Source organism: Erythrolamprus reginae, chromosome 2 (genome assembly GCF_031021105.1).
Source record: "Erythrolamprus reginae isolate rEryReg1 chromosome 2, rEryReg1.hap1, whole genome shotgun sequence".
Classification (NCBI taxonomy): Eukaryota; Metazoa; Chordata; class Lepidosauria; order Squamata; family Dipsadidae; genus Erythrolamprus; species Erythrolamprus reginae.
Genome location: NC_091951.1, coordinates 45,766,295 through 45,781,422, shown reverse-complemented (window position 1 = coordinate 45,781,422; position 15,128 = coordinate 45,766,295). Strand labels below are relative to the sequence as shown.

General features: G+C 43.1%; 1 protein-coding gene across 1 annotated transcript in view; it reads right to left on the bottom strand.

Moving 5' to 3' along the window:
• Positions 1-15,128, bottom strand: part of QARS1 (glutaminyl-tRNA synthetase 1) — a 53,942-nt gene that overhangs the window by 24,966 nt on the left and 13,848 nt on the right. The window contains exons 8-15 of the mRNA XM_070738071.1: positions 12,055-12,126; positions 11,327-11,412; positions 8,157-8,243; positions 5,854-5,953; positions 5,427-5,505; positions 4,233-4,341; positions 3,365-3,495; positions 1,731-1,823 (exon numbers count right to left, since the gene is read on the bottom strand). Of these exons, the coding sequence (XP_070594172.1) occupies positions 1,731-1,823; positions 3,365-3,495; positions 4,233-4,341; positions 5,427-5,505; positions 5,854-5,953; positions 8,157-8,243; positions 11,327-11,412; positions 12,055-12,126 (757 nt within the window). The remainder of the gene's footprint in view (positions 1-1,730; positions 1,824-3,364; positions 3,496-4,232; positions 4,342-5,426; positions 5,506-5,853; positions 5,954-8,156; positions 8,244-11,326; positions 11,413-12,054; positions 12,127-15,128) is intronic.

Genomic DNA, 15,128 nt, shown 5'->3' with positions numbered 1-15,128 from the left:
TGAAGAAGCTTTTTAAAATGAATGCTTGATCTGAAGAGGCCCAGTGGTATTGTATGTTCTTTCAGAAAGCCAATTTTAACAGCTCTGTACAAATATAGTCTGAAATATTTAGCCGCCCCGAGTCTTCGGAGAGGGGCGGCATACAAGTCTAACAAATAATAATAAAAATAATAAAATGTAACAGTCTCCTTTTTAATATTAAGACAGTGCTTCTCAATTATTTTCTGTTATGCCCCCCAACTCTCTGCCGACGTGCATCTCATGGCCCACCCCGCCTGACCTGCTACCGCCAAATTGCGCCCCACTGCTAGATGCATATCTTATCTGACACTTGTACCAGTACCTCCATCACATTCCTTGGCGTTGTGTCCAGGGCAGCTTGTTCTAAAAGAAAACATCTCACAAGTTCGAGAAGTTTGATTGAACTTGCAAGATATTTTCTTTTAGAACGGGCTGTCCTGGACACAATGCCGAGGAACGCGATGGAGGTACCGGTACAAGTGACAGGTAGGACGGGTTGTTATTATTATTATTATTATTATTATTATTATTATTATTATTATTATTATTTATTAGATTTGTATGCCGCCCCTCTCCGTAGACTCGGGGCGGCTCACCGCAATAATAATAATAATAATAATAATAATATACAATGACAAATCTAATAGTTAGAATCTAAAATAATAATAATACATTTTAAAAAGTCTAAAAAACAAGAAACCCCAATATATAAAAAACATACATACAATCATATCATACACACACACACACACAAAAACTAGATAGGCAGGGGGAGATGTTTCAGTTCCCCCCATGCTTGACGACAGAGGTGGGTTTTAAGGAGTTTACGAAAGGCAAGGAGGGTGGGGGCAGTTCTAATCTCTGGAGGGAGCTGACTCCAGAGGGTCGGAGCCGCCACAGAGAAGGCTCTTCCTCTGGGTCCCGCCAAATGACATTGTTTAGTTCATGGGACCCGGAGGACACAAACTCTGTGGGACCTAACCGGTCACTGGAATTCATGCGGCAGAATGCGGTCTCGTAGATAACCTGGTCCAGTGCCATGAAGGGCTTTATAGGTGATGACCAACACTTTGAATTGTGACCGGAAACTGATCGGCAACCAATGCAGACTGCGGAGTGTTGGAGTAACATGAGCATATTTGGGAAATTGCTCTCGCAGCTGCATTCTGCACGATCTGAAGTTTCCGAACACTCTTCAAAGGTAGCCCCATGTAGAGAGCATACTCCTACTCCTTGTCGGAAAAAGAAGCACATTCCCCCGGGTCAAATGCCTCCCCCCCCAGCATCACTTTCTGCCCTCCCCAGGGGGGCCTGCCCCACTATTTGAGAAGCATTTAAGATATAGCAGCTGAATTAAATCCTGACTTAGTCATGTTTGGAATAGATTTATTTAAATAATTGGGAGGAGTTAGTGTGATTACATTTAAGAAAACTTTCTGGCATTGATATACTGCCATAATGTACATTTCTCCAATTCTTTGCTGTTTCTATGGGTCAGGCACACATGCACAGAAACACACAGCAAACAATGTATATCACCTGTGCTGTTTGCTGTTTGGAAAATTGCTAGGAGGCAGAGGTGTTTTTTCCTTGTTTCCTCCCCGAAAACAAAGGTGCATCTTATATTCTAAAAATTACGGTAGATTCCCCTCCTCTCCCCACCCCCTCATCCTTGAGATAAGGGATCCTTTTAAAGAGCATAGTCTTACCTGGCTTGAAATTCTTTAGTGCAGAGTGAGTGACTAATGTTCTCCAGGGAATCACAGAGGCAGTGTGTATAGTCATAGGTGGGATAAATGCACCTGTGATGCCAGAGAAAACCAAAAGCTTACTTCCAAAGCTCTCAATGGCTTCCGCAAACCATCATCGTATCCTCCTAGTCATTGTTGGTCATTACAGATAGCCCTCGACTGACAACCATTCGTTTAGTGACCGTTCAAAGTTACGACACAAAAGTGACTTATGACTGTTTTTAACACATCACCTTTGCAAGCGACCCCACAGTCAGCACAATCAAAATTCAAAAGCTTGGCAAACTGGCACGTATTTATGATGGTTGCACTGTCCCAGGGTGATGTCATCACCTTTTGCGACCGTCTGACAAGCGAAGTCAATGAGGATGCCAGATTGACTTAACAACCGTGTTACTAATTTAACAACTGTAGTGATTTACTTGCAAACTGTGGCAAGAAAGGTTGTGAAATGGGGAAAACCCACTTAACAACATTTAGCAACGTCCATTTTAGCTCAATTGTGGTCGTAATTTGAGGACTACCTGTATTAATCCTTAAAATGCTTTCATAGAGTTTTCCTTTCTACAATTTTAATTTAATTTTTTATGTGCAAAAATTATACTTATCCTGGAAGTGGTTTGGAGGCAATGCTCCCATCAGAGGAATAGGGGTGAGAGAGCAACTTGTTCCACAAATTCCAGACTCCAGCAATAACACCAAAGGCTTAACACCTCTGAAGCTAAAGTCCAAGATTAACCACCAAAATGCATCCAACCCAATGAGAACAAGGACAACTACCTCACTGTGCTAGTCAGAAAGAAAATGTCCACAGTATTGTGGTTAGCTCTGGCCCAGCTCCTGCCCCAAGGACTGTGGATGTGGGGGAGACATCCACATGCTGCAGGCCTGTTTTGTCCCCCTCCCCCGGTGGAATCTGCTGATGAAGGCTCCTCTGACCAAGAAGACATGAGTGACAGGGAGGAGGAGAGTGTGGCAGATAGCTCAGAAGGAAATCAATTATCTAGCTCCTCCTTGGATTCAGAACAAGAGTTAATGATACAGCCACGCATGCGGAGAGCGATGCATAGGCAACAACAACTGAGAGATTATTATCAAAGAAAATGAGGCCACCTGTGGTTGGGTGGGGCTGTAGTAATTAGTGAGGCTGCTATAAATAGCAGCCTGTGGGTTTGGCCATTGAGGAGGATTATCTGATCCTTGTGTTTCGTGCCTGCTTTGCTGCGTTTGACCTTTTATGTGCTGATTTCCCCCCGCTTTGAAACTAAACCAGAGCAAAGTGTGTTTCACTTTGTGAAAGAAGGACTGTGAATTGCCCCACAGCTGCAAGCTAAGTATCACAGAACTGATAAGGGACTTGTACCAATTACCAGTTTGTTTGGAGACGAGTGCTCTTTGCTATACAAAAAGAGGGCTTAGTTTAAGTGAATTTTCATTATAAAGAACATTGTTTTGAATTTTCAAACGTGTTTGTGTGTCTGAAATTTGTACCTGTGAATTTTCGGGAGGAGTCTACCAGAGAGCCCGACAGAACACACAGTATCCAATCTCACTCCCAACAATGATCGCATTAGACATCTATCCTCACATACCATTTGTCACCACTGCGGTGGTGTGGTGTATATTTAATGCGATAAGCAACGGGATCCATTTTTCCATCCTCCATCACCATCTTCATGCGCAATGTGGCCTCTCCCTCTGCAAACTTTCCTTTGCGCATGTCCTGAGGAAACATAATGCATATCAGAGCATACCAGTGAATACGACTACAGAAAGGAGAGAAGAACATGTTCATAGCAATGCTATTGATTTCTGAAAGCACCGCTACATTTTTTCCCCGAGTCTTCATCAGATAATACAGGATAATGGTTGTGAAAAATAGTTGTGAAGCAGTGTTCCTTCGTATATTGTAGCTCCAAATTGTGAAGATTCCCCAACCAATTTGCTCTGGTGGTAGAGGCACCAGGCTACAAACCAGGAGACCAACAGTTCTAGTCCTGCCTTAGGCACGAAAGTTGACTGGGTGACTTTGGGCCAATTGCTAGGAGACTGCGAGTTCTTAGGCATGAAAATTGGCTGAGTGATTTTTGGCCAGTCCCCCCCCTCTTAACACAACTTACCTAACAGAGGTGTTATTGTGGGAAAAACAAGAGGAAGAAATCAGAGGTATATTCGCTATTTTGAGTTATTTATAAAAATAATAATAAAGGCAGGATATTAAATAAACAGGAGGGTCAGAAACAGGGTTATAAAACATGAACAATAAAGATGTTGATAACAGAGCCCTTACTCCTGCAAACAATATTGACCCATCTTAGACCCATTCTGAGAAGCCCTGGATCCTGGATTTACAATAACGGAAGGGACCTTGTAGGTCAACTAGTCCAATCTCCTGCTCAAACAGGAGACCAATCTTTTTTCTTGATGGACAGGCCATCTTAGTGGATGCACACACCATACCTCAAAAAGAAGGAGAGACTCTTCAATCGGCCGGTCTCGCCATGGAGAAGGGGGTGGATTGTGCCCTTTGATTTCTTCCACCTTCTGGTGGCAAATATAAGCATGGTCCCTAGGAAGGAGGGGAAAAGACATCAACTACAGAGACAAATAGTATGATCTGGGCAGGAAGAAATGACCATACATTACAGTAAGATTTTCCATAATCCTTCCTGTAAAAAGAGGAAGATTAGAACAAAGGATACTTTGGTGGAGTACATTGTCCGAGCTATTTTGAACTTGTGTTGGAAACGTGGAGGATACCAGCCACTAGACAGTTTTCTTAATAAAGACAGTACAGCAGGATTCCTTTCTTCAGAAGATTCTTTTACTTTTCAGTAGTACCAAAAACTATTAACCCTATACTATATTACCGAACAAACCCAATCATACTAAAGTATAACAAACCAGACCAGACCACAAACCACACTAAACCATATTTAAACCACACCCATACAAAGGTGTACTCCAATATATACAAGTATTGGCATTGGACCAGAGTACCTCCGGAACCGCCTGCTACCGCACGAATCCCAGTGGCCGATAAGGTCCCACAGAGTTGGCCTTCTCCGTGTCCCGTCGACTAAACAATGTCGTCTGGCGGGCCCCAGGGGAACAGCCTTCTCTGTGGTGGCCCCGGCCCTCTGGAATCAACTCCCCCCTGGAGATTAGAACTGCTCCCACCCTCCTTGTCTTCCGTAAACTACTTAAGACCCACCTATACCGTCAGGCATGGGGGATTTGAGACATCTTTCCCCCAGGCTTATTATAATTTATGTTTGGTATGTATGTGCTGTTTGGTTTTAAATTATGATAGGGTTTTTAGTTTTTTAATATTAGATTTGTGCATTATAATATTGTTTTTATCGTTGTTGTGAGCCGCCCCGAGTCTTCGGAGAGGGGCGGCATACAAATCTAATAAATTATTATTATTATTATTATTATTATTATTATTATTATTATTATTATTATTGACCAATCAGGTCGTAGAACAGATTGCATCATTCTGCTGATGCACCATGACTCAGCATTCCCTATACAGTAATTATAGCATTTCCACCGTTCTTGCAATGTTACCTCAGGTTTAAATCCTGACATACATGGACAAGTTGGATGGTCACTTTTCCAGCATTTTTGATGCTACCTGGGCCTCCTCACCTTTTAATGAGATCCACTGCCAAGGCATACAACTCGTCAAAGTAGTCAGAAGCATGCGTCACTGCATACGGAGTGTATCCTGAGGGAAAACAATACTAAAATGTGATAAGGCCTGGTTCGATCAGTCACATTATAATAGAAAACGCAAATTCGAGGCTTTTCAAGAAATTGCTATTCCCCCCCACCCGCAATGAAAAAGCCACCAGTACAAAAGCAACCAATTGCTGAACATAAACCGGAAGGCCCCTTTATGAGTTGTGGACTTCAATTCCCAGAATTCCTGAGCCATAGTTCCCCGTAAAACATGGCAGCCTTCCAAAGCTTCTGGAAAAGCCAAGAGGTTTCCTTCCAACCATAGGCCCACCCAGCAAATAAAGCCTTTCCTCCCACTAAGGGCCTCCACCTCCCTTGCCCTGGGCACACATACCTAGCCACTGCACTATGTCTAGGATGCCGGTAAAATACTTCTCCTCTTCTTTTTCGGGGTTTGTGTCATCATAGCGCAGGAAGCAAATTCCACCGTTTGCCTGGTTTTGTGGGGTGGGAGGAGAGAGGATTAAACGGCACACTTAATCAATCCCTCAGTTCATTAAAAAAAAAATTATTTTTCTTCCCAAATGAAGAGGTAGGGTTTCAAAAATTTTAGCAAGGGGTTCTCTGCCCAGTTGCTGGGTGAGTGTGGCCACGGTGGGTGTGGCCCAGTGGTGGTTTCCCTTCCGGTGCGGCACCAGTAGGAAACCTTTGATGACGCAATTTTCGGTGATTTTTTTCCTTTGGTGTCTCCATGTAGGAAGAAGCTCTCCCACCTGCCCTCGTCTTAGTGTCGACCTTTATTCTTTATCCAAAGCATAGCTGAGAAGCTCCTTCTCAGGAGACACACACACAAAAAATCACCGAAAAATTGTGTCATCAGTGGGTTCCTACTGGTGCGGTATTCTGGACCGCACCGGTAGGAACTCACCACTGATGTGGCCTCAAGCCACACCAATATTATTTTACTGAAAGAGTAGTAGATGCTTAGAACAAACTTCCAGCAGACGTGGTTGGTAACTCCACAGTAACTGAATTTAAACATGCCTGGGATAAACATATATCCATCCTAAGATATAAATACAGGAAATAGTATAAGGGCAGACTAGATGGACCATGAAGTCTTTTTCTGCCGTCAATCTTCTATTATGTAGGTGAGGTCTCCAGAACTGAACACAGTATTCCAAATGTGGTCTCACCAGCGCTCTATACAGCGGGATCACAATCTCCCTCTTCCTTCTTGTTATACCTCTAACCATGCAGCCAAGAGTTCTACTTGCTTTCCCTACCGCCTGACTGCACTGTTCACCCATTTTGAGACTGTCATAAATCACTACCCTTAAATCCTTCTGTTCATAAGTTTTTGCTAGCACAGAACTGCCAATACAATACTCAGATTGAGGATTCCTTTTGCCCAAGTGCATTATTTTACATTTGGAAACATTTAACTGCAGTTTCCATTGCTTTGACCATTTATCTAGTAAAGCTAAATCATTTGCTATATTATAGATGCCTCCAGGAATATTAACCCTACTGCACACTTTGGAGTCATCAGCAAATAGGCAAACCTTCCCTACCAAACCTTTCCCTGTGTCACTCACAAAAATATGATGGTCCCGGAGAGCTTACAAGTAGCGGCCGGTAAGTGTAACCCCCACCTGAACTGTTCCATTTGAAATAGTAGGTGATTATTTCAATCCTAGCATTGAATTTAGTGAGACTTACTTCTGAGTAAAGCAAGTGTCATCGTCATCCCCCCCACAAGCAAAATAGCCTGGTCAGCAAAAAGATAGCTAAGATATCACTTCCTGTCTCCTTTCGCTGGATTTGTATTGGTTGAGGGAGGGAGAGTAGGCCCTTAAAGATGATTGGTTGGGAGCTAACTATTTGAGGAGACGGAACACCCAGGATGGACCCTCTTTCGGTGAAACAACTGTGTCGAAGTATATGGGATGCATATGCCGGTGACCTATTCCGCAGGGCAAATGGTTGGAGGTGTGTCACCTGAGGAGATAGGTGGAGGGGGTATAATCGCTGGAAGAGAAACACCTGGGGAGAATGAAAAGTCAGAGATGGATGAAAAATCCCATTCCATTTCCCAGTGGAGGTATCCAATCATGGATTTAACTTGGATTTACATCCAGCAAAGATTACCTTCTACTACTGAGCTATGATTTGCTCACACATCTGGGAGAGGTACATTACATCAATCAGATATGTGATGAGCATCTGTCAGGATAAAGCTTGAGTGATGACTGTACGTGATGACTGTATAAAATATTATTTTACTGAAAGAGTAGTAGATCCTTGGAACAAACTTCCAGCAGACGTGGTTGGTAAATCCACAGTAACTGAATTTAAACATGCCTGGGATAAACATATATCCATTGTAAGATAAAATACAGGAAATAGTATAAGGGCAGACTAGATGGACCATGAGGTCTTCTTCTGCTGTCAGTCTTCTATGTTTCTATGTTTCTATGGAGTTTTTAAATGTTCACTTCTTTTATCTTTTTACTGGAGTATTTTAACTTTGTGCTGTTTTGTTGCTGTTTTATAAGCTGCCCTGAGCCCACTAGCAGAAGGATGGCATGTAAGTTTGAAAAACAAACAAACAAACAAGTAAACAAACAAATCCCGCCCTCCCACTCAAGAAGAGGAGGAATATTCAGAGTGTGTAAAAAGGCTCAAGTGTCTCACCTTGGCAAAGCCAAAATTGAAATTGATAGCTTTGGCGTGACCGATGTGCAGAATGCCATTGGGCTCAGGAGGGAATCGCGTACGGACCTAGGTAAACACATTTATGTCATCAAAGGTTCTCTTCAACAGACCCCATTGCCTGCTCACTATGCCAAATTTATTTATACCTACAGAATCTCTTTAGATTAAAGATCCCCACTAATAATATACAACTGAACTGTTCCAGGCAAATTATACTCATCCTTTCTACAGGTGAGAGCGTAACAGAATAAATCAGCAGTGCAAATCTATGTATATTCATTTGTGCATAAATTCTAGTGGGTTCAGTAAAGATGAATCCCACCTTACTAAATTATAGGCATTACTCTATACCAGTGAGGGCGAACCTATGGCATGGGTGCCACAGGTGGCACGCGAAGCCATATCTGCTGGCACGTGAGCTGTTGCCCTAGCTCAGCTCCAGTGTGCATGTGTGTGTGCCAGCCAGCTGATTTTTGGCTCACACAGAGACTCTGGGAGGGCGTTTTTGGCTTCCACTCCATGGCCTGCACTGGCTGCCGATCAGTTTCCGGTCACAATTCAAAGTGTTGTTCATGACCTTTAAAGCCCTACATGGCATTGGACCAGAGTACCTCCGGAACCGCCTGCTACCGCACGAATCCCAGCAGCCGATAAGGTCCCACAGAGTTGGCCTTCTCCGGGTCCCGTCGACTAAACAATGTCGTCCCAGGGGAAGAGCCTTCTCTGTGGCGGCCCCGGCCCTCTGGAATCAACTCCCCCCGTAGATTACAACTGCTCCCACCCTCCTTGTCTTCCGTAAACTACTTAAGACCCACCTATACCGCCAGGCATTGGGGATTTGAGACATCTTTTCCCCAGGCTTATTATAATTTATGTTTGGTATGTATGTGCTGTTTGGTTTTTAATTATGATAGGGTTTTTACTTTTTTAATATTACATTTGTGCCATTATAATATTGTTTTTATCGTTGTGAGCCGCCCCGAGTCTTCGGAGAGGGGCAGCATACAAATCTAATAAATTATTATTATTAATTATTATTATTCCAGAGAGCCTCCAGGGGGATGGGGCGTGTTTCTGCCCTCCCCCAGCTCCAGGGAAGCCTTAGGAGCCTGGGGAGGGTGAAACACAAGCCTACTGGGCCCACCAGAAATTGGGAAACAGGCCATTTCCGACCTCCAATGGGCCTCTAGGAGGCGGGGGAAGCAGTTTTCGCCCTCCCCAGGCATTGAATTATGGGTGTGGGCATTCATGCATGCACGATAGGGCACGTCACACTCTTTCGGCACCCGAGGGGAAAAAGGTTCACCACCACTGCTCTATACCGTTCTTCATAACTTATATATGTGTGCAGATGTTCATGTGCTCCTTCCAATCATGGGTTTTTTTATTCCTTCCTGGACAATTCCGTAAAGTTTTTTGGTAAGGCTTTTTTTTGGGAAGTGGTCTAGCCTCGTTCCTAGGGCTAAAAGTGAATGACTAGCCCAAGGTCACGCAATTGGCTTTGTGGACTAGAACTCCACGTTTCCCAGTTTCTAGCCAGATTCTTAACCACGATAGCAAAGTGGCTGTTCAGTTGGGGAATCTGCACAGTTTGGGGCCATAATATTTGAAGGAATTCTGCTTCACAACCATTCCTCCTGTCCAAACCTAACAATCAATCCAACTGCTTGGGTCAATGCAAAAACTCAATTGGAGGAAGTACACCAGTATGTTTATTCCTTTTACTTTACTGTCCAATCATCTTAGGGGAAGAGGATTGCCTTCCGTTTGGTTAAATATACCTTATTAATATATACCGTATTTTTCTGAGTATAAGACGCACCGGAGTATAAGACGTACCTTAGTTTTTGAGGAGCAAAATAAGAGTGTAGGAGGGAAATCTGCCTATCTGTTCTGCCGGTCTCTCTGGTAGGAGCCTCCCGAAAATTCAAGGGTACAAATTTGAGACACACACACACACATTTGAAAGTTCAAAACAATGTTCTTTATCACAAAAATTCAAAAGAAACAAAGCACCCTTTTTGTATTGCAAAGAGCACTCGTCCCAAAACAACCGGGTAGTCTGTACAATTTTCCTTAAGCAGTCATTAAGTACTTAGCTAGCAGCTGTGAAGAAACTTGACACCCCTTCTTCTTCCAACAAAGTGAGACACACACACACACATGTTGCTCTGCTGTGGTTTCAAAGGCATGAAAAATCAACAAAGTCCCGAAAACAGCAGCACACGATTCCTGAAGAACTGCGATCAGATACTCTTTCACAACGACCAAAACCCACACACTGCTATTTATAATAGCAGCCCTAAATACTGGAGCTCCACCCAAACACAGGTGGCCTCATTTTCTCTTGTAATAATCCTTCAGTTGTTGTCTCCTATGCATCACTCTATGCATGCGTGGATGTGTCATTAATTCTTGTTCAGAATCCAAGGATGATACAGATGATTGATCTCCTCCTGGGCTGTCTGCCAAACTCCCCTCTTCCCTGTCACTCACGCTTCCTTGGTCAGAGGAGGCTTCATCGGCAGATTCCATTGGGAGCAAAACAGGCCTGCGGCATGTGGATGTCTCCCCCACATCCACCTGCACATTCCTTGGGGCAGGAGCTGGGCCAGAGCTAACCACAACACTATCAGGTATCCATTTGGCTAGCATCCTTAGTCTATTCAGCTTCAGTATATTATTTTAACTCCTGGTGAGGGCTTAAAACAAAAACCTTATATCAAGCAAGTAGCAATGAAAAAAAGCCTACAAAAACTTAGGGCTGGAAAAAAAACCTTCCTTGAAGACAGTAGCAACAAAAAAGCCTGCAAGCCAGGGAAGATCGTTAGTGCCTCATTAGGGCTGGAAATAAAAGTTTAGAAAAAGCTACATTCAGAGTTGAGGCACATCCAAATATTCAGTCCCTTTTAGGGGGGAAAGAGGTGCGTCTTATACTCTAAAAAGGTACAGTAATTCATTATCTGCAATGCAGTTATTTAATTGATATTTTAATGGTTTTACTTTTAAGCCCCTAGAATTAACACTTTCTAAATAAAACATTTAGCTCCTTTTTAAAAACTTCAATTTTTAGACTGTAAATTTAAATTATACATATCATTGATTGCACGAAATCAGTCTCCCCAGTTTAGTGCCCGCCTATCACTCACCTGTCCACCTGTGATCTCCAAATGCTTCTTCAGTAGATTCATGGTGTTAGGTGTGAGGATGTAGCCTTCAGTTTTATAGTTCTCACCTGGAAAGGCATGTACACTTGAACTCAGAAGAGTAAAAAGAGTATGATCAGTGAATGCAGGATTTCTTTGCAATAAATGCAACTGTGCCCTAATAAATACAGCTGTATTAAACGACCTGTGGAATGTCTGTATTTAATCCACGCAAATTCTTGGCTGACTGCTTGATAGGGACTAAATGTCAACCTTTCAAGGTAGACCATGCAGGAAACCCAAACCATAAATGCCAACACTACTTACATTGTAAGATTGCAGTAACAAAATCTTGCCAAAATCTTCCAGGGGAATCGATCAAGAGGGACCATGCATGTTCCCCGGATCACACGCTGCCACCCTCCCCCCTAGCATCACTCTGTGCCCCCCCTAGGGAACATGCTCCACTATTTGAGAAGCACTGCTTTAAGGCATCAGCATTGTGAATTTAGATCTCCCAACTCCATGTAAATGGACTGAACATGCATTTTGTTGGCCAACAATTGTACTGAGCTATAACTGAAATGCTGGAAGCTGATTGTTGCCTCCTGGTTGCCTATCGTGTGCGCTAAATGCTAACATTTAGGCCATCAAAGGATGAAATGCAGCGCCTTCTTTCATACCTGTAATTTATCCAAATGTAGACTTCAAGAAACTCCAAGGCAGCTTACCTGGCTTGTGGAATTTGAGTGCTTCCCCTCTCAGCTGCTCCAGGAGTGATTTTGTCTCTTGGTGTGGTTCCCCTAAAGAGCATTGGTTTGGATATGGTTTATTTATTTCTTAAACTGTTAAGCCACACATCTCATTATCAAAGCAAGAAAAACCAGAGAATTAAATATCAGGCATTCTGAAGCATTCCCATCTATAACAGCCACTATAGATACCACTAACTTTAATGATGACCTATTTTCCTGGGTGCCTTTCTATTTTTTCACCTATATATAGCCTAAATCAGGATTTCTTCTTACTTGTATTTCATTCATTCATTCATTCATTCATTCATTCATTCATTCATTCATTCATTCATTCATTCATTCATTCCATTTTTATGCCGCCCTTCTCCTTAGACTCAGGATTTATAAGAAGAAGGGCTGTCTATCATTATGACATACAGTTACGATGATTAGGAGTAACAGAAGAAGCAATATTAAACATTGCAGGACAGTCTCAAAATGAATGAACAGTGCAGTCAGGCGGTAGGGAAAGCAAGTAGGATGCTTGGCTGCATAGCTAGAGGTATAACAAGTAGGAAGGAGATTATGATCCCGCTATGTAGAGTACAGACGTAGTTGGTAAATCCACAGTAACTGAATTTAAACATGTCTGGGATAAACATATATCCATCCTAAGATAAAATACAGGAAATAGTATAAGGGCAGACTAGATGGATCATGAGGTCTTTTTCTGCCGTCAGTCTTCTATGTTTCTAATGAACATAATTTTGAGGGACAGCTTTTCCTGAGAAAGCGTCTGTATTGTGCACAGCTGCACAGCCTCAGATGTTGGTTGTGGCCAGTAGTGGGTTCTAAATTGGGTTGCTACCGGTGTGTGGGTGCAATGCTTCTGTGCATGCGCAGGAGCATCCCGGGCAGGTGGGCGGAGCCTCCCGCTGCCACCGCTGCTGGTTTGTAGAATCGGGCTGAACTCAAGGCAACCCACTGCCAGTTGTGGCTTAGTTTCCTTCACAGATGTTAGATGAAAACTCCCGGAATTCCCATCCAGTGTTGATTTATTTATTTAATTGGATTTGTATGCCGCCTTTCTCTGAGGACTTGGGGCGGCTCACAACAAATGTAAAGAAACAATAGTAAAATCAATCCAATTAATACATAAAAACAATCCATAAAAATCTACTTTAAAACTTCCATTTCCATTCATTCAACAATTGTACTAAAAACATTCGTTGGTCAGGGGGACCCCAGTAACCCCAGGCCTGGTGAGAAAGATGAGTTTTTAGGCTCTTTCGGAAGGCAAGGAAGGTGGGGGCAGTGCAAATCTCCTGTTGGGTAGGATTCCTGGGAATTTTGGAAGGTTGAGAACTCCAAATTGGAAGAGATTCTCAATGTCTAATTGGGAGACCATTGTTCTCTAAGAGTGCTCTAGAGCAGTGATTTTCAACCTTTTTTGAGCCGCGGCACATTTTTTACATTTACGAATCCCTGGGGCACATTGAGCGGGGCAGGGGGAGCTAAAAAAAGTTTGGACAAAAAAATTCTCTCTCCCTCCCTTTCGCTCTATTTCTCTCTCCCTCTTTCTCTCCCTTCCTTCCTCTTTCTTTCTCTCTCCATCCCTCTTTCTTTCTCTTCCTCTCTACTTTGCTCTTTCTCTCTCCCTCCCTCCCTCTATGTCTTTCTCTCTCTCTTCTTCCCTCCCTTTCTTTCTCGCTTTCTTTTCTTTCTCTCTTGCTCTCACTCTCTTTCTCTCTCTTGCTTTCTTTCTCTTGTTCTCTTTCTCTCGTTCTCTTTCTCTTGCTTTCTTTCTCTCTCTCGTTCTCTTTCTCTCTCTTGCTTTCTTTCTCTCTCTCTCTTGCTTTCTTTCTCTTTCTTTCTCTCTCCGAGCTTCGCGGCATACCTGACCATGTCTCGCGGCACACTAGTGTGCCGTGGCACACTGGTTGAAAAACACTGCTCTAGAGCAGTGTTTTTCAACCAGTGTGCCATGAGACATGGTCAGGTGTGCTGTGGGGAAATTAAACATGGGTCCCCAAACCATGGGCCGCGTGCCGGATACGGCCCACGGAGGCCATTTATCTGGCCTGCCGCCAGCTGCCTCCATCCAAACATAAACATTCCTCTCATAATCCCTCCAGCTATCAGAAACAGGAAGGTGGAGGCACAGGGAATGCTCACTGACCAATCACTTTCTAGGATTCATCCTGACCACTAGTGATGAACCAATAGCAGGCCGCTTCTCATCCATACCCAGGAAGGTCCCCGCTCGGGCTGCCGTGCACTTGTCATTGTGTGGCCGTGGCGAGTAGTTGAAGCTGCTCCTCCTCCCCATGGTCCCAATTTCTAATCCTGGTCAGGACTGGAGGTGAATGTTGCCACCACTAGATGAAGCCTCAGCCTCAGCTGGTTATGTATATCCTGATGATGTATATAGATATTTGACCTTTTTCTTTTTATAAGAAGCCCCCACAGAGGATTATATACTATATTGTTAACTAAATGTATAATATGTAGAGTATCATTTTGTGTCATTTTGGTTGGTGGTGTGCCCCAGGATTTTATAAATGTAAAAAATGTGCCGTGGCTGAAAAAAGGTTGAAAATCACTGCTCTAGAGGGCAGCCTTGATTTCAGCAGAGGCTGAAGACTTCTTAACTGGCAGAAATAATTTTCCAAGGCAGAATAATAATAATAATAATAATAATAATAATAATAATAATAACAACAACAACAACAACAACAACAATAAAACAAGCACTGTGGATGTCTACTGTGTTAATTCTTTCTGTCCTTTACTGAGAGGGGGAAATGGATGTTAAAAGGCTGAAAATTCCCGTGGCTACAAGGGCCAGAGAGAGGCCATCTTTCAGGGTATGTAGATTTAATAGCTGTAAGCTGATGAAAGGTTGTAACCAGAAGCTGATGCAATGGCATTAAGGCAGCAGGGTTACTGCCACTTTAAAAAGCTAGGTAAGAAGCTGCCTATATAAGGGTAGCCATTACAGGGCCTGTCTCTTCTCCTCAAATTCTCTCTCATTGCTCTTCTCCATATATCAGTAGCTGTATTATAAAGTA